Genomic DNA, 22,484 nt, shown 5'->3' with positions numbered 1-22,484 from the left:
GCCAAAGGCTGGGGTGCACTTACAGAAATGACTTATGGGGATGTGTGTGCAGCAGTGTGTGCTCATGTGCACGCACATAAAGGACCCAGGTCTCTATAAACACCCCACACCTCATCCCTAACCTGACTTTCCCACGCACAGAGCCTGTGACTGGAACGAGGAAGGACAGAAAAGAAGAAGAAGAAAAACGATGAAAGAAAAAGTTGTGAGCTTTCCTGGGCTAGGGGACATGTTTCTCTTCACAGGCTGCCCTTGACCATCCCTGAGATGGGGTACATGGGGTTGAAGGCTCTGTGCAGCCACATTTTCACACCGTGAGCCCCCTGTCTGCACTCAGCAGGGTTCCAGCTCTGCCCACGCCTGCCTGAGCCCTGCCATGGCCTGCTCTTCCAGCACTGTGTCCAGCCACAGGTCAGGACATCGGGGATTTTCCCAGGGAACCTGAGGATGGGATGTGAGCAGAGGAAGCAGCGTCTTTGGTCTCATTTGTGTAAGAGCTCCTGGAGTCATATTTTGCAGGGCAAATTGGGCTTGTACCACTACATCATGGGAGCTGGGTAGAGCTGACTGAGATGCCCATCCCCAAATCTTCAAAAACCCCAAAAAAGATAATTTAAAAAAAAAGTGGGCCACCAAGCCTTCCTGTTCTGTATGACACAGGAACCCCAGAAAAGTCCAGAAAACAAACTCCCACTGCCAGGAAAACCCAAGATACCACACACCCACTCCTCCCAGTCACCACCACCCATTTCCATGGCAACAGCCACACATTCTGGGGTGGGACCTGAGCCCCCTTGTCACTAAATGGCCTCAGGATGAGGGCAGGTCTCCTCACCGGTTGCTTAGGGGGGATATCTCAGGTTTGACCCTCTAGACTTCTGCCACAAGCCCACCTTGCAGCTGCAGAGCCCTGTCCCAAACCCCTGTTTGTGGGGGCTGCAGTCCCACAGCCCATCCCACACCCCACTCCTGCCCTTGGCCAGCTCTGGAGCAGCCCCACTGCAGGGTTTCCTTCCCCTGCCTCATCCTTCTGCCAGGTAGAGTTGAGGTCACTCACTTCATGACAGAAGTGGCTCCACTATTCCCGGTGGGACACACACGCCCCCGCTCCAGGGGGATGACAATCTCCTCCATCCTCCACGGGCCATGCCTGCGCCCTTCCCACGCGCTCCCATGTGCTCTCCCTTATTAACAATGACCTTTCCACCGTGCTCACCGCTGATTCCCCAGTCCCAAATATCTTTTAAATGGGTTTCAGGAGCTGATGTGAGCTCCGTTAAAAGGCCACCGCGCCGCGCCCGCCCCGTGCCGCGCCCTCCGCGCCACGGCCCCCTGTCCCCACGCAGTGCCACACGCTCACACGCTCACACGCTCACACTCTCACACTAACATTTTAATTAATGAAAACCACTTTTTTTTTTTCCCCCTCCCCTCCTAAGCGCTTTAATGTGTGTTCGCAGCCCGGCTGATCCCCACAGCCATGGAAATATTAGGTTGACGGATGTGGTCTGTCGCCAGCGCTCCCTCAACGGGTCTGCCTGTCAGCTCGGCGATGATGACATTAACACGGGAAGAAAGTGATGACAAATGCCCGTTATCAGGGAACGAGGCCTGTGACAAATCGCACGGCGCCTCGCGAGCAGCCCCATTACGCTGTAATAAAAAAAGATGGATGGCTCAGCGCACCGGGGCCCCGCGCTAATGCGATTTCGCCTGGTCTCTCCGGGTTCTAATTAAGGCAGAAAACGGAGAATGAACAGGAGTCCCTGGTGCCCGGCTCCCACCTAGTCCCCCCTCCAACACCCCACGGGGACAGGCACTCACCCTCAGGGACGGTGTCCCCCAGCTGCCCTGGTGGCCCAGAGCCTTGGGAGAGGGCTCTGCTCTGGTGGGGATGCAGATGGACAAGAAGAGCAGATGTCAGGGGTGTGCAGGACGGGGGGCGCTGGGGATCCCTCAGCCCGAGCCTGCTCCTCTTGCCTCTGCCAGGTGGGCTCAAGGTTCCCCCAGCCGGGGCGAAGGGAGGAGGGGGACACGGCCACCGTCAGATGCGTCACTCGGAGACAAATGTCACCTCCACCATCTGCTGCAGCCTGTGAACGGCGGGGGAGCCGCGCGGCAGAGAGGGGACGGGCAGGACACTGTCACCCTGGGAACAGGCTGTGGAGCAGGGACACCAACACCGACCTGTGGGGACGCAGAGGGGGCGGCCAGTGACGGGGCTGACCGGGGTCCCTGGGATGCTCACGGGAAGCAGTGACCTGCCCTGGGACAGGAGCGGGAGAAGGCAGCTGTGGGGGGGGGTCAGTCCCTCCAGGAGTTCTGTGTGCCCACAGCCCCTGAGCACACCCATGGCTGTGCCCTTGGGGACAAGGACACGACCACAGCTGCGACTTTGAGGTGGGAGCATCTGCTGGGGGAAAGGAGGAGCCAGCCCCTGCCAGGGCGCACAGCAGGGATAAACACCCCAGAGCATGGATGAGGTGCCCAGACTGTGCAGGCAGGCACTTTCCCCACTGTCCCCACACCTCCCCACGGCCACCCAGCTGCCTGCACACCCTCATCCCCTCCCAGCTCCCCAGCAAGGAGGTAGGTCTGGTTGCCCTCTCCAGCTCTGCCCACCCACATCCCCAGCCTCCTTGGCCGCTTTCACCTGGAGAGAGAGATGTGCAAGTGACAACTCATTCCCTGTCCTCTCCCCAGAGATCTGAAGTCACACTTGTGGGGTGTCTCAGTGGGCTGTGGAGACACCCAACAGCACCTCCAGTCCAGCACCTGAGAGAGGAGCAGTGCCACTGCCACCAGGGCCCCTCTGTGTGCCTGGACCCATCCCTGATTGCACCTTGCAGATGTGCTGAGGGGCCACACCAATGGAGTTCTCCCATCTTTTCTACATGCAGGGAAAGTCTGGGCAACCTCCAACCCTCACCAGACCTGATGAGAGGGGTGCCAAGGGGATGCAGCTCCCCACACACCCTACACTCCACAGGATAGCACAGAGCAGCATCTCCTGCAGGTCCTGGCCACATCCAGCACGTATTTACCTCATGCCAGGCAGTCTGTAGGCTCAGGTTCTCCATTTATTTGGCTTTGTGCCATACATCTTAATAATTCCAGGCAGGACACAGCAAGGTATGGGGAGCAAGTGGCACAGGGACTCGTCAGGGAATATCACTGTCCTTGGGTGATGGAGGAGGAGGCTGGGACAGAGGCTGGGAACCACATTGTGCTGCTCTGACCATGCTTTGGAAAGTACTTTTCCTTTTCAAAGGAGAGCTAGGTTTGTTCAGGAAAGATCCCTGAATGATTCCTGTCATGTCCTGGGGGATTTATTGGTCATTTCAGGAAGTTTTTTAAGGCTTATACTTATTACAGCTCCCCATGCTCCTTTCACCTGCCCAGGCCTTCAAAGGGGCTTTGACAACCTTGAAATATTGCTGGAGCAAAACTGATCCCAAATGGCAACCACTGTCAGTGGGAGCATCCCAGCTCTCCTGTAAAAGCTGCTAATCTGAAGCCAGACTCACCTATCTGTTGCCATCAACTTTTGTATCCCAGATCTAATTTTAGACCTATTCAGAGTGAGAGCTGAGCAAAGTCTTCCAACAGCTTCTTCTGGATGAAACTCAGCCTGTGGTGCTGCCTAGATTAAACCTGCTGTCCTGGATCCAGCAGCAAGAGTAAGTGCAGAGGCCATGGAAGTTATTCTCAGCAAATCACCTTTGCTGAGAGCCAGCTGGGAACACACCAGGTTCCTGTTTTTGCAGCAGGTTCAACCAGGGGACTTGCTTCCCCAGCTGGGAGAGCTTGGGATGCTGCATGGGACCTGTCAGAGGCCAGAGCTCAAGGGTGATGCTGAAGCATTGGCCTCAAGCTGCTGCTGCCTGACCCCAGCTTTGCCCTAAGAAGGACCCTAAAAAAGATAAATCACCCCTGTAACATTGCAAGAGCAACCTACAATGGGGTCATGTGGAGGATTTGACAAACCTGTTGGGGAGGGTTGCTCAGAAGGATGGGAGCTCTCCCTGCAGCCTTGCAGAGTCAGTAACCCTCCTTGGCTGGGAAACAGGAGCAGAAATGTGGGCCAGCAGGTGGGAAGCACAGGCTGCAGTCTGGACACCAGCACAGCCTTCAGTGTGTGAGCAGCAGCAGGAGCCTGGCAGGACTGTGTCAGACCCTCTGCACCCGTGGGGTGGCCAGGCAGGGCCAGGAGGGGCTCACAGAGCCCTGCCCAGCCAGGGCATTGGCAGCCTGCACACCCCAGGCTTGGCTGTACTGCTCACCAAAAATGAGCCCATCCCAGCACAGGCAGGCAGGTACAGCTTATCCCTGGGAAAGTCCTAATGCCCTGCTCAGATTTGTTTTGCTGTTCTCCCCCTTCCCAAGCAGAGAGCAAAGGCAGGGTCAGCAAAAATGTTCTCCCTTATGCTGGACAGAGGGGAGCTCAGTGTGTGGCCAGGAGTGCCTTTGGGTGCCTTTTATTGCACCCCCAAGGGCTCCCCCCAACCAGCTTAGACCGTCCAGGCTGGCAGGTCGGGCTGGCATCATGCTAGGATGTAGAACAGCTGCCCGGTGGGTACATGAATATCCAGGTTACAGCCATGTCCAGGTCTCACCTCAGCAGTTGGTGCAGGCAGGGACTGGGGTGGCAGCTGATGTAGCTGTCCCCAAAGATCAGCTGCCATAGCCTGGCTGGATGCTGGGCTGGTCATCCACAAGCAGGGCTCACTGCCAAAGCACACAGGGAGTGTGCTGAGATGGGGCTGAGTGACACGGGGGCCGTGCACGCTGGGGGTCTGGGACCTGGAGCTAAACCTGTCACAAGGGAACAGAGGGGGTGCACCCCCACAGGAGATTTCTGCACTCCAAGGCTCATGGATCAAGCAGAAGGTGAGAGCCACAGACCAAAGGGGACATTTCAGGCCACCAGCTGTGGCACTGCCCTCTGCTGTATCAGGTCCTCCTTGTTCCTCACCCTGAGTCCTGGGCAGGAGCTGGGCTCAGACACCTGGTGCCCTCCCTGGCTCTGCAGCTGATGTTCATGAAACCATCAGCCCATGTGTGTTCAGTTTTCCCCAGCAAGGAGCCCTTCTCCAGGCTTGGTATCACTGACCAGAACATCCTGTGGTTAAAACAAAAGGAGAGCATGGTCAGAAAGAGAGTTCAGGAGCAGGGGATGGGGTGGAGGGGGTACACTGGGAGTTACACCTGCTTCACCCCTGCTTTCAGTGCTCTGGGTAGCTGTGCTGTTGGAACTGGGATCCTCAGCACCCCCTGTTCTGCATCCCCCCTCCCTGGCCCACACCAGCCACTTCACTTCAGCTGCAGCTCCACTGACCTGCCATTAGTTATGATGCCTGAGCCCAAGCACGAGGTCAGCCAGGCTGGCCCAGACATAAATCAGCTCCCTATGGGCCAGGAGACCTGGGGACAGCAGTGACAAGCGCCCACCAGTGCTGTAGGACCCTCCCACCCTGGGATGATTCCCAGGAATGGAGGCCTTACCCCCACCACATCCAGCCAGGCTCCCTGGGGACCTGGCTGTCCCACCAGCAGCCCCTCAGGGTGAAGAGGAGCACTGTGTCCCAGGGAGGGACAAGGGCCGTGCCACACAGAGAGGCAATGGAACAGCAGGGCTGAGACCCTAAAAGCCCAAAAAGGGGGTTGAGGGTCAGCTCAGGAAGTGTCCACCACAGAGCTGGGCACCCACAGGGCTGATGTGATGAGAGGTGACACCACGGGGCTGAGGGGACAGGCTGGGGCACCTCCCGCTGCCCTGCTAGGGGAGGATCTGGGTGAAGAGGGGTTTCTCTCCCGCTTTGGGGCTCCCTGAGCTGCCCAGCCCAGCCCAACAGAGCCCAGCCCAGCCCAGCCCAGCCCGGGCTCCCTCTGCCCGCCCGCGCTGCCATCCCCGGTCCTCCAGCTCCCTCTGCTGCTGGCGAGGACGGCGCTGATGGAGCCGGCCGGAGCAGCATCTCAGCCGCCCTGGGTCCCCAGCAAGGTCTCCAGGCACGGACGACAGGGCACCAGCACCAGCATCTCCCATAAGCCCCCGCTCCGCTCACCTGGAGAAAGGATGAGGGCAGAGGATGCTCCCGGCACGCTGCGGGAGACGTGGGACAGCCGGCCGCAAGCAGCCCCGGGGCAGTGGGCAGCCTTGCCAGGACCAGTAGGTGGCTGCAGACCCTGGAGATCCCATGGAGAGATGGACTGTGGCAAGATCTCAGCCTCAGCTTGACTGACTCCACGCCGAGACTGCAGCTCCAAAGTGCAGGCATTTGCAAACAGGTCCTTCCAGCTTAGGTGATTTCTTTTCTCTGGGCAGACATGTGTGTTCACGCCATGCACACTGCAAGTGTCAGGAGCTGCTCAGCAGCCAGTCTGTTTCTTTTCAAAACTTGACATAAGCAGGTAAATTATCCCCAAGTAACACATTTACCACGAGAGGAAAAATGTCGGTGCTGCTGCTGCCGCCAAAGCAGGAGCTCCTGCCTCCCATTCCCCACGGTGACGGGGAGCCTGAGTTATGGCCCTGTTGGAGAGACAGCAGGGTTGTAAATGCCTCTGTTTGTGCTGTTTTCCAACCCAACCAGAGGCCATTGATCACCCGGACAGGAGTGAAGCCAGCAAAGAGAAGCAGGAGCTGGGATGGTGGAGACAAGCAGCCAGAGCCGTGCCAGGAGCTGAACACGTGCACGGATGCCTGGGTCTGGCCCTCTGTGTCCTTCCGCCTCTGGGAGATCCCTGGTCTGAGGACACAGACAGCTTCTTTCACCCCTTGGACAAGCTCACTTGCTTGGCCAGCAACTGCAGAGGGATTTAAGTCAGGAGTCCAGGGCACTACAGAGAAAGGTCCCTATGCCAGCGTGGTGCAAGCACAGAGCCTTATGGCACACATATTTGCTGTGAAAAAAGGCTGGTTTGGGGGTGAGGACTGATCTTGACTTGCCAGGGTCAACAACTCACAGCCACTAAATGCTACCAAGGATGCTCAGGAACTGGGATGTTATTTGCACCCAGAGAAAAAGAGACACTGCCCAAAGGAAAAACAGCCTCGGGAAATGCAAGGAGGGAAACTGAGGCACAGAGTTCCCATGTGGCATGCAGAGACATCCTGGGTTTCAGCCAGGGCCTCAGCATGGGGGAATCCTTTTACAACCTCAAGCATTTGCTGTAGCACAGCCAGTGCTGAGATTCAACCTGAGCAACCGCAAAGTGCTCTGAGTGAGCTTCCCGCAGGCAGGCAGAGGAGGAGCCCTGTGCCATGTCTGACCTGCACCTGGGCACACTGGAGACTCACAGCCCCCATGCTGCAGCAGCCCTGCAGCACCTTCCCTGCAGTGACTGAACCATGGGACAGGGCAGGCACGGGGGTCATGTTGGAGACACCCCCCAAAAACACATTCCCTGGAAGGGGGTGACATGTCATGGACACAGCCAGGCACATGAGAGCCGATGTGACCTAGGCACATGGCTGCTGCCCCCATGGCAAAGGCACTCTCTGCCACCCTGAGCCCTGCACAGAGTTGGGTGGCTTCACACAGAGGTTAGGGATGGCCAAGGGGCTGTGTAGAATCAGGACATTCTGCTCATGAGATCCTACAAGGCAGGCTGCTTCCCATAGCCCTGGCTGCAGGGAGCAAGGGAAGGTGGCAGCAGGCCTGTCCCAGCTGCACCATCACTGCTGAATCGTAGGAAAAGCCATTCATCCAGCAAGCATGAAGCCCCTGTGCAGACCACTCCCAAGGGATTGGGGTCACAGTCCCTTCACCAAATGGGGGGATGATTCTGAGGGAGCACTGATTCCTGGCTTTGCTCCTGCAGGCTCATACAGAGCACAAGACACTACCATGGCATCCTCTACAGAACATGGCCCAGCATCCTGCCACATATCCATGCCATGTTCCCGTCAGGGCAACTCTGCCATCACCCAGCTGGATCTTATTCCAGACAGAGGAAACAGGGGCTGCACTACAAACCATCACAGCGGGACCTGATGCATGCCCTGCTGCATGCCCTGCTGCAGTCCTTGCTCCTGCTGCCCAGTGGCTGCCCAGGCAGGGCTCACTCTGCACCCACTGGCCCCGAGGGTGCCCTGCAGGGTGCTCTGCCCTCCAGGCCTTCTCCAGCCAGGCTTCCCCAGCAGCCCTTCCCTGACGCTCCGCACAGCGCCGACGTCACCCCGGCCATCAATAGCGCTTGGTTAATTAATTTGATGGGAACAGCAGGGACCACACTTTGCATTTAGTGAACTTCTGAGAACTTCCAACCTCATCTTCATAATTGGCCTCATAAATTCGAGGAAAGAGAGAAATCAGCAAAGCCAGAGCAGCGCGGGAGGCAGGAGAGGCCCTGCACGCGGGAGGGCAGGCGAGTGTGTGAGAAGTGACTCTATTTGGTGTCCTTATTTAATTTTATTGCACAGATCCATCTTCACCCGCCCCCTCCCTGCCTAGCCCTCCCTCTCCCGCTCTCCCTGCTGAGTTCACCTAATCATGATAAATTCATATTCATTTCCCTGCCTGCTCCGACGGGGGGAGCAGCAGCTCCCCTACATTTGCCCAGCCATGCTGCCATTAGCAAATATTTACTCATGAACACAAAGTGCTGGAGTTGGAGGCCAAACTAGCCTCCCTGCACCCCCTTCCCCCAGCCCCCTTCCAGGATGAGCAGGACAGCTAAGGATGGGTGTCCTTCCCACAGGGTAGGGAGCAGAGTGGGAAGGGCTGCCTAACACCCAGAGTTTTTTCTTTGTCCAGAGCTTTTCTTCCTTTTCAATGAGGGAGGCAGAGAGATGCTTGTTGGGGGGACAGGAATTGCCTGAGATCCCAATCTAGACTCACCTTCAGGGTACAGGGATGGCAGGGTGGGAGCAAGGGGCTCTGTGGCAGAACCTGAGGGCCTGTCCCAGCTCCACGACTTTCCACTCATCCTCTAAGTGCTGCTGCTTTTTGTTTTATTTTTAATTTTCAGGATGATCAGACTCACAGCCAGGGAGAGCGGGAGGGGGTATGCTGGGGAGGGGGAATAGCTGAAGCCCCTTCCTGGGAAGCAGAAACTAGGCAAGACCTCGTTAGAGATGCCTCAAACCATGTTTGCTCTCCCTGCCTGCACTGATCCTGGGGACTCGGCCCCCACCTCTTCCCAGACACCCCAGGACCCCCATCCCTTGTACCTTCTTGCCAGGTGGGGCATGCTGTGGTTTAGAAGAGGCAGGAGGTGGGTTGTGATAAGGGGGTGGTGAGGGATTAGAGGTACAGAGAGGAGCATTTATGGAGCAGCTCTGTCCCCTCTGCCCAGGGCAGGGCTGACTCACAGTGGCAGGGCCCAGCCTCTCTTGTTTCTCCCCTTGCACCAGGATAAGGGGGAAGCAACATCCAGAAAGGTCATCCTTCAGCTGCTCTGGACAAGCTCCTTGTGCTCCTGCCCCTTTTAAACCCCATACCTACACCCAGGAGAAGTGGTCCTTATCCATCCATGGCCCACCTGGCTGCAGTTAGCCACATGAGGGCCCTCTGCCCTCTCCAAAGCTCCTGAGCAGGGATTTGTGGGGTGGGAGGGGACAGACAGACATCAGGTTCGCTCCCTCACAGAGCAGCGGACTGCTGGGATTTCTGCCCCAGTGGCCTCTACATGACACAGATGTACTAGGGCCACCCTCCCTGACATTTCCCAAGGGGGTGGGCACAAAGTCTTGCTCCTGTGGAGCTCTGGCCCCACACATCCCCATGTCCAGCCTCTCCCTAAATAAAAGCAGGACAAACAGCAGGGTCAGGTGCTGCTGCAGCACCCCTTTGCTCCCTGGGTGTGAACTGTAGCCCTGGAGGAGGGATGACAAAGGGGAAGGAGTTGGGGGCCAGCAGTGCCTATTTCCCATATCACTGCTGATGCCTTCAGCACATGGTCCCACCAAGAAGCAGCCTCAGTGCTCCAGGAACAGCTTGTCCTGGCATCCAGAGCTGGAGGCAAATCTGTGCTCATCCAGGCACAAAGCTGAGCAGCCCTGCATTGTGCTCCCTGCCTCAGCCCAGGCAGAAAAAGGCCCGTGGCAGCCTCCCCATCCACCCTCCCTGAGGGACAGGACTACCCCCAGCCCTGGACAAGGCCAGATTGTGGTGCTGCCCGGCCAAAGCTGGCTGTCGGTAAGGATGGGGACCCCTTTCCCTGAGGGGTGGTCCCTGGGCTGCACAGCCCTCCTGGGGCCAAAGTGTTCTCCCAGGACCTGACAGGCCCCTGGTGTGAGGCTGCCTGCCTTCTGCTCCTGGATAACCCAGCTCAGTTCTGGCTGCTTTTGCCTCAGCAGCCCTTGTCCTTCTACAGCTTCTCCATCTTTCTTTTGAGCCAATCATTTCTGCTGCTCATCTCCATGTGCACCCTTGGCTCCCAGGTTGTTCAGATTCCCCTTGGATAACAAAAGCATTTCCATGCTCAAGACTCTGAGCTCTGTTCCAGGCAGAGAACAGGAGACAGAGCAGCAGCCAACTCCCACATGCCCTACTGTTTGATGCATATGGAAAAGCTGACAGCAATCCTTTCCTGACTCCACACCTGAAGAAAGATCTCAACCCAAGGCTCAGAGCTCAAGAATTCTGAGTCAGGGAACAGCCAATCCCAGCTCAGCCACATGGCCAGCTGGATGCCAGGACAGAGGATGTGGCCAGCAGCTCCCTGCCCTGAGATCCAGAAGTGCTGGTCCAACAGTGTGATGATCTCCACTGCATGTTCTCAATCTCCACTGAAACCAGAGAAGGGACCAGCACAGCAGGAGCTCCTGGGAAGCTAAAGGAGAAAGTCCCAACAGTCACTGCAGAGAGCAAAAAGACAGAGATACCAAGGGAAAAGAGAGAGGGATTTATTTATTTATTACACTTCAAATTTCAAAGCACCAAGACGTGCCAAAAGACATTCATTTCCCCAGGTGTCCAGCAGAAAGGCTGGGTTGACAAATGCCACTGCTGGGTGTGGGCTACCCCAGCAAAGCCCCAGCCCTGCTGGTGCCCAGCAGCCACAGGAACTGTGCAAACCCACCTGGTTTGTGCCTGCCCTAGCAGCAAACACACAGTTTTGTCACTATACCTGATGGGGCCAGATCCCCCACAAGGGAGCAAGAGCCCTGGGGGCCTGGCACAGAAATGCCCACCATGGCACCTCTGCCAGGAGCAACCACTGCAATACCTGTAACAGAGCACTCAATGTCACTGGGAAATTCATCTCCACAATATAAAACAGTTGAGGTTTCCTGAGAGATAAAATTCACTCCCATGGAACTGGTGGGACCAGCCCCATGCACCTGTACACACAAACACACACACACACACACACTTTCCCTGATCAAAGGCCAGATGACTCCATGGCTTCCAACACAAAAAAAAAAGGAAAAAGTTTTGCTTTGCCCCATTTACAAATTAACTATCTCCTTGTGTTTTTCTCTGTCTCCATGCCTCCTACAGACAGACACACAGTGCTGCTGGGTTACATTCAGTGCCAATACATTCAAATCTCTCTTGAGCACAGCTCCCCAGGCTGTGAGCTCTGCTCCTCTCCTGCACCAAGAAAGGAGGTCTTGGGCCAGACCAGGGCTCTGAGTAAATCTGGAAGACCCTCAGAACACGAGGCTGGCAGCAAGCAGGTACAGCACCTCATGTCCCTATGTCTCTTTCAAGGCTTAGCTGGCATCAGGGAAAGCTGGTGGCAGTAACAGCAGCCTGTCCCTGTGCAATGGGACCCATCAAACGACACATTAGCTCAGACACAGCAGGACACAGCAGAAGGACACAGCAGCAGTACAGGTTAACCCCTTGAGACTCCTGCAGTAGCAGCTTCCAGCAGTAGTGAGGAGGAAGACCTGTCACAGAGCCAAGCTAGACCTCTGCTACCTTCATTCACAGCTCAGAACAGAAATTTCAGCGTCAGTGCTCAGATACAGAGGAAGATGCATCCCACTTCCTTTGTTCCCAAGCACTGTCAGGGGCTGGATCACAAGGTTCTGCAACCCAATCTTCCAAAGTTGGGGAGAGCAGGGCCAGGGTAGCTGATGGGCAGTGAGCCCTTTTGGTAGCCAACACCAAGAGAGCACTTCCAGCGTGGTTCCAGCCCACAGCCTCTCCTGAGGAAGCCACAGAGCTCTGCCCAGCAGCCAGGCCTTACGCTTGCAAGGAGCCCCAGTTTGCTGGGAGATGTTCTTCATCCTGCAGGCACCACAGAGCCTTTCCACCTCTGGGGAAATCAGATCCTTCAAAGCAGCAGCACAGCAGCAAGCCCAGGGTGACAAGCAGGCCTCACCAGTCCCGTTCGGAGGGCTCGCGGTAAGGCAGCCCCAGCTGAATGAAGACATCTCTCTCGGTGGGGGTGGGCAGAGTGTGGCCAGGGGCCACCTTGGCACCGCCAGGGCCTCGCATCACGGCCGAGCTGAGCGCGTGCTCCGACAGGCTCATGCCCTTGGTCTTGGCCAGGGCGCGCATGGAGCGGTTGAAGTGAGCCGAGCCCGTGAAGTAGAGCAGGGCGCAGGCGAACTCCCGCTACGGCACCACGATGATGTCCAGCCGGCGGTGACGGCGCGCGGGCCCCGGCAGGCGGCACACGCCCAGGTACTTCTGCTGATCTCCGTTGTCCTCCTGACTCACCAGGTCGTCTGTAAGGAAGCCTGGGAAGAGAGAAGGGGCCAAGAGGAGCTCAGTGGTAGATGGACACCTCCATGCTGAACTCTCCACTGCCCAGAGAGCAGCAGAGGTGTCCCATAACGTGCTGTGGGACCCCAGGGATAACACGCTGAGCTACAGCAATATTCCCCCATTAAAGCTACAGCTGAGCCAGGTCCAGGGGCAGTAATTTTAAGGACTAACAAGATGTCCCATCCTTGGGAGTAGTGATCACCTATCCTTCAATGAATGCCATCCACCTCATTGCCTCCTCGCCTTGGCCAGTCTAAGAGCAGCTTCCCCACCCTCTTACCACTCCTGCGGAGGCTGCAGAGCAGCTTGCTGAACACCCCACGGTGAGACTGCCCATCCGGGTGAGTGACCAGCACATCCACATCTCCACAGGTGGCCTTCCCCGACGGTAGGAGCCACAGGCAACACACACGAGGCCAGGCTTGATGGCCAGGGCAGCTTGTCTGACCTTCGAGAAAGAGGGATGAGAAGTCAGAGACCATGCCCTTTTCATTAAGGCAGCAAAGGATCTCGTGCCTGCCTTGAGGCCTGTCCTGCATCTCCAGATGCAGACATGGCACTCTGCCCACCAAGAAGGCTGGCCTGCTGTCAGGGGAGGAGTGAGCCAGAGTGGCCTCCACCCAGTCCTGCAAACAGTGCTACACCATACAGTGATCGACCATCAGCTCCTGGGAGCACTGGGTCGGGACAAGCAGGAATATGAAGGGGCAAAGTACTGCACAAGCTTTCAGAGCCTTCAGTTTTTGAGACAGCATGAGATAAGAGGTTTTCAGCCGTCCTACAAGCACAAGGCTCACCAGCTCTGCCCACAAAGCAAACCAGTTCAACAGGTGATGGTCAAAGGCCCTGTTTCAAAAACAGGGATGGGCTTGTGAAGTCTCCCCTTCTCCTTCTCTCCTTCTCCCCTTCTCCTACTCACAGAAAATCTGTGAGTACCCCTTGGAATTCACCCCTGCAAGGAGCTCTGCCTCTGCAGGAGAGCTGGGCTTCCTGACCCTGAAAAAGCCCAATTGTCCCAGCATTTTAGACCAAAGGGATGCCAACATGCTGCTGCCAGCAATCAAACACAAAATAAGAACTTCCTCTATGACAGTCTTCTCCAAGCTGAACCCCAGCTCCTGTGTGGTAACTCTGATGGCTTCATTCATTACATGTTTAAGAAAGGCTCCCAAGTCCCTGACAGGCCTAAAGTATTCTTGGCCTGATTGTGCCAATCACCCTGCTGGCAGCAAATAATGAGGGGCTCAGCAATTCCTAGTGATGGGGCCATCACAGAGGCTGGGGTTCAGCAAGGCAGTGTCCGTGCCCACAGCCCCTTGTCACTCTTGGGGATCATCCTTCATTAGCAAGAGATAAACCCATTAACCTTTGCCCCAAAGGTGCTCCAAGAAGCCACAAGCCTTTCTCATGCGCAGCAAGCCCTCCTCTGGTGTTTTTGCCCCCCTTCTGGCTTTAAATGAAGATTTCTAGAAAACTCCCAGCCCCACCCGAGAGCCTAAAAGCTCCTCAGATCTCACTGTGACAGGCAGCACAGACAGTGACTAATCCCTCATTCTCTCTCCAGGGCCTGGATCAGAGGTGTGTGCGTGTGTATGGAGGGAAGCACAGTAATCCCATCAAGATAACAATAGACCCACTCCCAAGAGCCAGCTCCTCAGGCCAGCCTGCCTGGGAAAGGGACCACTCACCACCAAAATGGCTAATCCGGCCCACAGGACTGACACCCCAGCAGGAGCCTGGCAGGAAGGTATTCTTCATGGCCAGGCCCTGTGGCCGAGTGACAGGGTCACACTGGCTGCTGCTTCCATGGTGACTGGAGAGCACGGGGGTAGCAATGACAGTGTGCCCCCCAGGCTCTCTGCTCACATTAGGGTGCACTGGCTTAGCACCCCATAGTCATGGAGTGCCACAGCATCCTACAGCAAGCAGCACTTGTTTGCAGCCTGGATCCCCTTTGCTTCCACCAAGGATATCCACCCTCTGTTCTCTGACAACTAGATCACAAGGTGCTCACAGCTTCCTTTGAAGGAGCAGCACCAAGGACACCTCAGCTGAAAGCAGACATTCCACACATGATGAGAGGCAAGAAAGCAGAGCTGGGAACCTGCTTATCCCACCATGCCACATGCAGCCATCTTCAAAGCAGTGTGTAGGACGAAGCCCAGTGAAGTATCCTCCTCCTTGCCAGGCACTCAGACTGAACTTTCTTTTGGGGCAAGGTAGGGGCCTTGTGTGCCCATGCCCAAAAAGGGTCCTCCAAGCACTGACATCACTCAGAGGAGAGGCTGAAGAGCTCAGCTATAACACGAGGGCTATTTCCATTGTGTACCCTCCTGTCATGTCCCAGCAGGTACTGCACTCTGAGGGCCTGTGGCCAAGCTACTCACAGTCTGCTCTATTTCTGCAGCTTCCTCCCGAGGCATGCGCTCCAGGAAATCCGTGTAGTGCCTCAGCCCCACGGCCTGCTGGCTGGTCAGAGTGGCCTTGCTGCGGATGTCATCCAGTGTCCGGAAACCCTAGAGGAGACCATGTGTGATATTCACACATCTGCCAAGACTTTGGTCTTCACACACTTTCTACCAAGATTTGGGAAGACTGTATTTAGCCTGTCTCAACTTCAGGCCAAGTCACAGCTTCTGAGACCACATGTAAAGAACACTTTAGGGCCTGGTTCCTAAAAGAAGGGATTTAGGCAATGGCACTATCCATGCACACCTCTAATCTCCACCCCTCCTCTGACAGAAGGCTACTGCTCTTAAGGCATGGTGTCCCTACACTCTGAAAGAAAACACGTAATGCTGGTAAAGGAACAACACCCACAACATCACAATGAGGGAAAGCTGACAGCATGAACACAAATGTGTTTTTAAGTCAAGAATCCAGTCACAAACCAACCACTGCAGGAAACCAGGCTTCAATAGCTCATGCTCAGGAGACAAACTGCTTTTAAAGAAGGAACCCACCCAATGGGCTAGGCTGCACCTGTTGGCACAATTATTTCAACCTCATTCTTCTAACTTTCAGACAAAATGGATGGTTACTCTGACAGCTACAGGCCAACAGTCAGCAATTGCATCAGGAGCCTCATGGCCAAGATGCTCTGATTCAAGCCTGGCTCTTTGCAACATCATTGCCATGACTAGTGTGACATGAGCTCCAAAAAGTGATGCTAGAGCAGAGGCAGCATGTCTCCCATTCCTCTTCTCCACATCTTTGTCCTTTACCCGTCCCACAACTAAACTAGCACAACTAAAGTCTCAGCAGGGTGCTGAGACACAATGGGACCCAACCTCATAGTTCCTCCCAAAAAAAACCAGATTTAAATCTTAGTGTAGGTATTGGCAATTAAAAACTATTTGTGAAAGTAATTCTCCTACACTCAGCAGCAGTCTTCAAACCATAACCAGAGAGCCTCTTGTGTAAGGCACTGAACTTACCTGCTGGTACCATGTCTGAGCTGTCTTGACCCCTGCTCCCCAGATGTTGGAAAATAACTCCAGCACAGGCACGCTCTCACTGATGTGATCCAGCTTGCGCAGGTGCCCACTCTCCAAGATCTCCAGGATCTTCTCTGCCATCCGCTTCCCAATCCCAGGGATTTTACAGGCTTCCTAGAAAGAAACCAGAGCTGCTACTGGAAAAGCAAAGATCATAGACAATTCCAGGGATTTTACAGGTTTCCTAGAAAGAAACCAGAGCTGCTACTGACTCAGAGCCTAGTTAGTCATTTGATGAGTAAAGGGTATGTGACAGGACTAGTCCTGCCTGATGGTCTCCTCTCTAGCCCAGGCTTACCTTGGCTGATCAATTCAAGTGGAAAAGGACAAGCCTGCAGAATGGGACTGAAACATGAACACACTGAAATGCTGGACTGTCACAGCCCCCAAGACTCATATCCAGTCAGTTTTACATGTTATCACTACCAGTGGCCAGTTGCTGTTGATGAAGAGGAAGGTGAAAATATCCCTGCATTGTGTCTAAGGAAGGCATTTATCTTGAGAGTGTCCAGATCTGGCCCTAAAAGGCTCAGATTCCATTTTTCTACTGCTTCACAAACACTGTGTGTGGTCAATAAATCTCAACTTGCACTTGCTATACAACTTCCATTGAAGGTCTATCTCCCTCCACCCCCTGGGGAGGTGTTTTACCTGGTAGGAGGTGACTGGTTTGTGGTAGCTCTTGAGCGCATTGATTGCTTTGGAGTAGCCCAGAGCTCTCCACTTGTCCCCCTGGACAGAGTAAGCCTTTGCCAGCACTTCCAGCTTCTCTGTGATGCACTGGTTGTGATTTTCCTTCTTGGTGTTGGAAGACTGGGCACAAACCCACTTGCTGGGAGGCTGGGCCACTGTGTCAGAGCTATCACTGATCTCCTCTGATGATTTCACAGGGTAGCGGCCAGAAATCAATGCTTCCAGGTCTCCCTGGGTGACACCAGCATCTTCTCCTTCACTGTCTTCATCATTAGAGTATTTCTTTAGGGAAAGATCAGAAAGCAGCCATGTGAGACTAAGTACATGCCTCATACCAACCCTTAGCACAAGCTACTTCTGAGATTAGGAAAGCAGAGCACTAACCACCCTCCCTCCTGGGCACACCATGCTCCAACTGCCACCTCTAGAACTGCACACCACAGTTCCTCACACCTCAAGCAACACATGCACCTCTCACACTGCAGAGGAGACTATACTGCTGTCTACCTACCTGTGATTCAAGCATACAGGCCCCTCCTACAGCCAAGCCCTGAACTAAGACACTGAGTAAGTGAGCAACTGCTGCCAGCAGCAAGGTACGACAATGCCAAAATCCCTGGCCAGCAGAGATGCTGACTCCCTACTCCCTCTGGGAAACCTTTAGCTCGTCTGGTGGCAGCATAGGCACATCTCTCACATTCAGACTCAGCAACCTCTACCCCATGATGCAGATGACAGCAGATAGGCACTGAACTTTGTTTTCAGTTTACAGACACAAAATCTTAACAAGGGTAGTAAATTTAAACCCCCTCATTTTCCCCATGGCTATCTGCAAGAGAAAAGGGGAGGAAGGAATGACACAAAGGACTCCACATTCCTCAGTGACAGAAGAAAGAACCAATGTATGCATTCGCTGATACCCTCAGCATTAAGATGCCTCTGTGTAGACTTAAGAAACAATGAGCCTCGGCTTCAGGTAATGAACAAAAGGGGATAGAAGTGGAAAGCCACACAGAGACTTTGGAGACTGCTTTGCTCACTGGGGTCCCCATCTTCCCTGATGTATAAACACAGGAGTCTATGAAGACCCAAGAGCTTGTGGAAGTAACTCTGAGTGATGCACTGTTGTTTGGGATCAGTCCAGCAATTACATGCAGCACACCATGTTCTGTTATGAGTTCAGCAGAGTGTGAGCCTAAGAAGAGCCACATCCTTACAACCTCTGGTTCTGCTGGCTGAGGAGGTAGGAGGTCTGGAGACACATAGATGGGATGTGCTTTGCAGTCTTGTTTTATAACTGAAAACTGGGCAAGATTGAAGATTAATCAGTTTAATTTGTCTTGAAATGCAACTCCCTTGAGATGCTGCTCTCTCTAAGGGCAGCAAAGCCTCAGAAGGCTCAGATAAGTCAGTAAGCCCCTTAAAAGCATATAAAGGAGCATGTTATCCATTCACAACACAGAGAGCTCTGCAGCTGGAGGTGGAAGCAATTCCCATCCTCTTGGCCAGCAGTGTCACAGAGGTGAAACAGCCCTTAAACCCCTGACTCTCTATACTTTGTCAGGAAAGGTGATGGACTCTTTACAACCACATGTGCAAAACCAACTAGCAGCAACAGGCTACTTGAGAGGGAAACAGGCAGCATGGGGTGACAGCTCTGGGTTCACAGAGAGTAACTAGCACTGCTTACAGAGGCTGCCTTGCAGAGAACCTCTGCATCTGCATGCCAGTCAAAAAGTGTTGCTAGTCTGACTGTAACAGGATTTCCTCACAGGAGTTTATATCCAAAGGCAGAACTCCCAGATCAGTCTCTGTTTAGTACAAAACACTGACACCCGTCATCTCCTAGAGAAAAAACATCCACACAAGCTAGAAATGACTCTGTGCTTAAAAGCTACTTCTAAACTAAGTTTCAGTTTTCTTGCTGCAGCTGAGCGTCAAGTACCTCACTCCTCTCCAAATCACACAGATCTAATCTTGGGACAAGGGATTTTACTGAAATGTCTACAAATGTGGCTTTTGTGTCCTCAGTGAGCTGCCAGGTAGAAAGTAATTTCGGGCTTTGGGCAACAACATTTTGGACTGTGTTGCAAAACAGATGCCAGTAATACAAGGCAGCTGCTGGGGATGTTTGAGGTAACTTTGCTACAGACAGATTTGAATTACAAAAATGCCCAAGAAGAATTCAGCAAATTTGAGCAAAAATGCAGGGAAAGTCAGGAAAGCTAACAGCAGGCCAGAGATGCTGACTCACAGCAGAAGCCACTAATAACCCAACACAGATATTTTAAGAACACCTCCATGATCCTTCTGGTAGCAACCTGATCCACTGTACAAATGTGTCTGAACAGGGTGTTTGCCAAGGAGTAGAGCACTGGTCCATATGGCTCAGGCAGAAACATGGGATGAAATATCAGAGACAGCTTCCTGAAAAGAAGATATTCTCAGACAGGGAATATTCCTCAAAAGGACATAAGTGAGTATCACCACAGTGAGCCCTGGCCTGATCAGGGACCAGGACAGCTTCAGCTGGAAAGGTTCTGATGGGAACAGCAATTTAGGGAAACTGTTTCTATTCATAACACCTAAAAAGGACAAAGAGAAGCAGTAACCATGTCCACAGCCTGAGCCTGGCTCACTGCACCATCCAAACACCTTCCCTTCACTGAGAAGATCTCACATGGTATTCCTGCAGGGATGCTCTTAGCCGGGAAAAGCAGCATGCAGGATCTGCTCACAAGGAGATGGATCTGTGCAGGAAAGCCTCACCTCAGCCAGTCGCTGCTGTCCAAGGGTGCCCAAGCCTTGCTGTGAGGAATCCTCCACCTGTGATTCAGTACTTGGTTTCACTGCACCCTCCTCTGCTGGGGGCTGCATTTTTTCTCTGTCCAGGATCTGCTGCTGTTCTTTCTGCAATTCTTCCTCCTCCAGGTACCTGCCATGGATCGGATGTCTCAGTACAGAAGAAGGAGGACTTCTCAACTCCCAGAAGTTTGACCAAGAAATCCTTCTGCTTTTTTTGGGATGGACCAAACAACCCACATTAATCATACTCTCTCAGATCACAGACTAGTTACTCTGGTTTTAGCTCAGCTCCCCATTTAACATCTACCTTGCTGACCTGCATCTTCCACTCCAACCTACCTGACTCTTAGACTCTCTTCCCAAAATATTGCCAAAACATTCTGATCCTAATCTGTGCCTGCTGCTCCATTTTTAATTTCCTCTTGTGCCTAGTTTCCACTTTCTCTCTACCTTTCATCTGCAATAAATAAGAAACAGTATTTAATCCTCAGTATTTTTAAGAGACATCTTGTTATCACTGATGGATCAGGAAGAGGTGCCTTTAGCACCTGTAGCAAGTGACAGCACTTCTGGCAGTACTTCTGGGCCCTGTTATATGTTTTGCTACCACACAGAACTTTGAGTCATGCTCACAGGAGCCGCAAGGAGTTGCAGCCCAAGATTTTGAGCAGAGGTCAAATTGTAGTGCTGTTCAGTTTAGGACAGAGGAAATGCAGGGAGGAGTGGCAGAGTGGCATTTGCATACCTGTGAGGGATAAAGACGCCATAGCCAGCAGTACTCAGCAGCTTCTGGTCCCTAATGCAAGCACTAAGCCAGGCTGCCTTCACCAGCTGCAGCCCCGGGGGCAGCTTGGTGAGCCTGAGGAGCCGGAAGGCGCGGTGGCAGTCCATGTCCTCGGCCACAATGACGTGTGTCACCTCGGAGCAGAGCTGGCTGTGAACCACGCCCCCGTTCTGCACAATCTGCCTGCAGAGGATCTCGGCCCTGGCCCGGCCAATGCCGGCTTGCAGCACGTAGGCGACGACTGGCTTCAGCCACTCTGCTGAGGAAAGCACAGGGACACAGTGACAAGAGAAACTCCAACCCAGCAGGGCTACATCTCTCACACGAGACTTGATGGCACCAGCCCTGGCAGGCAGTCTTGGGGGGGCTCCAGCTGGACACACCAAACCAAGCTGGCCATGACCACTACAGAAAACACACTAAGGGCCAGAAAAAGCCTTTGGGGAACAGCACTTGCAGTTAACACACTGGGTGTAAGTATTATAACCTGCATCACAAGGACACAGGACTTACCCTCAGGTATCTCTGTTCCTTCCTCTTTCAGGATCTTTGGAGGAATGCTTTTCTCCGAGCCATCCCTCACCTTCTTCCTCTTGGGAAAGGCTTTGACAATCCCTCGTGGCTCCATAGCCTGGTGGGAAAGTTAGCAGCAATGGCTAAATACAAACAAGAAAGAGCAAAGTTGCTTAGATCTTACCTAACCACAACTCAAGATTCACTCATGTTGCTCACTGTCTTTGTTGTTCTGAAGTTTTTTGTTGCTGCCTTCCAAAAATGCTCAGCCTGAGGGAGGCAACCAGAATCAAGAATTGCAGCTCACAAGGTCAGAAAAACCAAAGTCAGAAAGTCACTTAAGTTAACCATACCTGAATGTCTTAGAAACCTCTACAGCTGAGTTCTTACAATGCAAAGCATTCAACTACTTTAACAGCTTAGAGCTCCTATCTGCTCAGCCTAAAGAAGCAACTTAATTTCCCAGGTATTTCTTAAGCACATTCCCAAGAGGGAAACACTTCCCCTGCCAGGGCTGAAATCCAGTCACCTATGAGACAAAACACGGATTGACACCAAGTGTTTCACACACTCACAAGAGGAAAACTCCCAACTTGGCTTCATCTGGAAACAGCAAATTACTAAAGATTAACTAGCCAAGTTCAATAAGGGTACAACTGTAGCTTTACCATGACAAGCCTTGCAAATGCAAACTTCGGAGCTTGAACTACCAGGACACAAGGAAGCTCAGTTTTTTGTAGCCCAAACAAGCCCCAGATCACTGTATATCCCAATAGCCCCCTCCATGTGGCTGCAGCACGGAGCAAACACCAGGTTGGTTTCCTCTCTGTGCAGCACTCCGTGTTTCTCTCAGAGTTCTCACACACAGTCCACCACAAACCTATCCTACCCAACCCGGAAAAGCTGCAAATGGTCCCATCGGCCATGGTTTCCTGCTATGGTCACCTTCTCATCTGAGCACTAAACATAATCCTCTGAAGACCAACCCAGAGCTCGACTCAAGCCCTCACTTCTGTGAGGAAGAGTTCAGCTCCATGGAAACAGAAATCCACTACATTTCTAAAACTCACCTTCGGTGAAACGTTTCCGTTTTCAGGACGTTTTGACCAAAAAAAAAGAAAAAAAGCCCTCTGGAAACAGTAATCCTTTCTATTAGATAAAGAAAAAGCCCACACCAAAAGCCCGCCAAGGTTCTGGGAGCCCAAGTCCGTTCCAGGGCTGGGCAGTGTGTTTCTTCAGGCTATATTTGAACTCCTATAAACCACAACGCACCAAACCTGCCTTGCCAGCCTCCTCAGGCCGCCAAGGTCTCAAGGCCACCAACCTGGGGCTGGCAGCACCCGCAACCTCGGGGGCAAGAACGACCCCCCCAGACCTCGCGGCTGTGCCCGGGGGAGCCGAGGGGGGACAGCTGGAGAGGGGAAGGGCCCCGAAGGAGCGCAGGGCCGGGGCCGGGGCCGGGCAGGGCCGCGCTCAGCTCGGCCGGGCCGGAAGCGCTTCCGGGCGGCGGGCGGAAGTTTC

General features: G+C 53.8%; 1 protein-coding gene across 1 annotated transcript; it reads right to left on the bottom strand.

Annotated features, from left to right (window-relative positions):
* Nucleotides 1–10,834: 10,834 nt before the first annotated feature.
* Nucleotides 10,835–22,446, bottom strand: POLL (DNA polymerase lambda). Its single transcript, XM_030951034.1, has 9 exons — nt 22,034–22,446; nt 20,964–21,081; nt 20,412–20,709; nt 19,631–19,874; nt 16,820–17,143; nt 16,109–16,282; nt 15,059–15,187; nt 12,952–13,119; nt 10,835–12,643 (listed from the first exon to the last, which is right to left on the bottom strand). Exons 2-9 carry the CDS (start codon nt 21,076–21,078, stop codon nt 12,620–12,622), a joined length of 1,476 nt encoding a protein of 491 aa, XP_030806894.1. The 5' UTR covers nt 21,079–21,081; nt 22,034–22,446; the 3' UTR covers nt 10,835–12,619.
* Nucleotides 22,447–22,484: the final 38 nt, after the last annotated feature.

Source organism: Camarhynchus parvulus, chromosome 6 (genome assembly GCF_901933205.1).
Source record: "Camarhynchus parvulus chromosome 6, STF_HiC, whole genome shotgun sequence".
NCBI classification, from domain to species: domain Eukaryota; kingdom Metazoa; phylum Chordata; class Aves; order Passeriformes; family Thraupidae; genus Camarhynchus; species Camarhynchus parvulus.
Note: the sequence above shows the minus strand (reverse complement) of the source record. Positions and strands in the feature narration are given on the sequence as shown.

Coding starts and splice junctions, on each gene's coding strand:
- POLL (XM_030951034.1), bottom strand. CDS start 21,078: ATGGAGCCACGAGGGATTGTCAAAGCCTTTCCCAAGAGGAAGAAGGTG. Junction 20,710..20,963: donor AGGAACAGAGATACCTGAGG/GTAAGTCCTGTG, acceptor TGCTTTCCTCAG/CAGAGTGGCTGAAGCCAGTC. Junction 16,283..16,819: donor AACCAGTCACCTCCTACCAG/GTAAAACACCTC, acceptor GTTTCTTTCTAG/GAAGCCTGTAAAATCCCTGG.